This window comes from Limulus polyphemus, unplaced genomic scaffold, assembly GCF_000517525.1.
Source record: "Limulus polyphemus unplaced genomic scaffold, Limulus_polyphemus-2.1.2 Scaffold3145, whole genome shotgun sequence".
NCBI classification, from domain to species: Eukaryota; Metazoa; Arthropoda; class Merostomata; order Xiphosura; family Limulidae; genus Limulus; species Limulus polyphemus.
In genome coordinates, this window is record NW_013668755.1 from 69,116 (window position 1) to 71,286 (window position 2,171).

The 2,171-nt window shown below is 31.2% G+C and overlaps 1 protein-coding gene across 1 annotated transcript in view; it reads left to right on the forward strand.

Annotated features, from left to right (window-relative positions):
• Positions 1–2,171, forward strand: part of LOC106468748 (plexin-A2-like) — an 89,197-nt gene that overhangs the window by 53,180 nt on the left and 33,846 nt on the right. Inside the window, exon 6 of the mRNA XM_013929192.2 lies at positions 1,096–1,258. Coding sequence (XP_013784646.1) covers positions 1,096–1,258 — 163 coding nt within the window. The remainder of the gene's footprint in view (positions 1–1,095; positions 1,259–2,171) is intronic.

Below are 2,171 nucleotides of genomic sequence, written 5' to 3' on the forward strand. Positions count from 1 at the left end.
TTTTGTCATTGTAATTAAGTTTGTTCGAATTTTTTAAATCATAATATTTTGTAAATTAACCATACAACTAATAATATCTTATGTATTGTGTAATTGAATTCCTTTCTTCTTAGAATGATATTTTTATGTGTTTGAACTTGTGTTATATTAACTTGGAGGAACAAAAATCAGTGTTTACATGGGGTTCTCAAAATTTGACTTCTTTTTTTGTGTGCCAGCCTGGTGTTTAAAATATTTATAGTTGGTTGCGTATTTGTGTCGTTTTTTAGCCTTATATATTTTGTTATATTTCTATATTATTCTATTTTTATTAATAATTCGGTTACCACATTTCATTATCAGAGGATTTAAGTGATTAGCCAGATACACATTTTATTACAGTTCCAGTGTGACAGACCTTACCATTTTTTTTGGTTTTATGAATTAAATTTTTTCTGTTACTAAAAGAGAAGTGATTGTTCTGAAACTGTAGTAGGCAAATTACTGGAGTCATTGCAAGTTTGTGTCATTAGGCTTAATGATCTAGCCATAATGGCAATTGAGAGTTATAAGCTGGTTAAGTTCAATAAAAAAAAAAGATTAGTTATTCATATAAAAGTACTGAATGAAACCATGCATTAAGTGGATTTTTATCTTTCCTGTACCAACTATATGTCTGCTGCTTTTCACTCCATTAAATGAGCCAATACTTTTTTCTGTGAAAGTAAAAACATAACTTGATAGCCTATTCTTCTATACCTTTTTTTTTTCAAATCATCATACTTGTGGTATTTTTGCAGTAGTGAAATTGATGTTAACTTAATTGATAGATGACGGCTGTCTTGTGTATCTCAGATTAGAACAAATCCCTATTACTAGTAAATCTAAAAAGAAACTGAACTATAAACGTTTCTTGTTAGATAATATGGGATAACTTAGGTTGGTATTTATATCCCGACATTAAATTACTATTTTTGATATATATATATATTAGAATAAATTGGTAATGTTAGCTTAATATCCGTGATGGCTATTTCTAGACTTCAATTTTTGATACGTGTATTAATTGAGAGACAGGTGAGGCATTGTGAAGTAACCAATATATATTTTCATTAGCTGACTTTGGTAATAAATAACCTGCCAGTGCTTGATGGACAATTCCTATGTGCTTTCACTGCGTACGGAAAAACTCTGGTTACCAATGCTACTCGTTCAGCTGATGGAGTCGGCTGTGCCACACCACATACGGACTCTTTGCCAACTATTCCTCTTGGCAAAAGTAAGTACTAAATAACATACTAGAGAATATTTGAGTAGTTATCTGATAGTGGAACATGTGAAAACTTCTGTCAGACCAAAATGCATTTTGTATTATTCAAAGTATTTTTTCAATAGGTGTGAATGCCAGAAACGTATACCTGGACCAAACAAACTGAATTTTTTTGTTAAGACATCATTCACAGTCAAGTTACTCATTTTTCTAATGATATTTCTCTTACAATTTTTCATATATACACTTGACTTGGGAGTAAATTTTCTAAAAATTTATGAACTTGATATAAAATTACTAATGTTTTATTTAAAAAAAGGAAGTTAATATTTGGTTTAATTTAAGCCATGTGAATTTTTCCCCCCCTGTGGTAAAATTTCTTATTCTTCTGTGTAATACACTATTTGTTTTTTCACTATTTTAACACACTATAATATGTAAAGTGAGACTCATTAAAAAATAATAATAATAATTTGTATAAGCAGCCTTAAATGAATATTTAAACAATACTTATTTCTAATAACTTATTACATCACCTACTGTGACATTTTTCTACACAGGCCAACTAGGCCCTGGCCTAAAGTGGAAAATTTTATGGGGCAGCAAAATTCTGGTGACATTTTTTTTTTTTTCAATGCTGAAGTGAATAAAACTATGTAGCGAACACAACACTAATAAGCAGTTGTTAAAAATAAGGCTTGTGAGTCATGATCTTCCTGCCATCTGTGACATCTTTGTTATTGCTAATATACCACTGTTATAAACCCTCACTGCCTTAAAACATTTTATAGCTCTTGGTTGGTCCCCCCCCCCAGTGGCACGGATGTATGTCTGCAGACTTACAACGCTAGAAACCAGGTTTCGATACACCCGTGGTGAGCAGAGCACAGATAGCCCATTGCGTAGCTTTGTGCTTAAATAC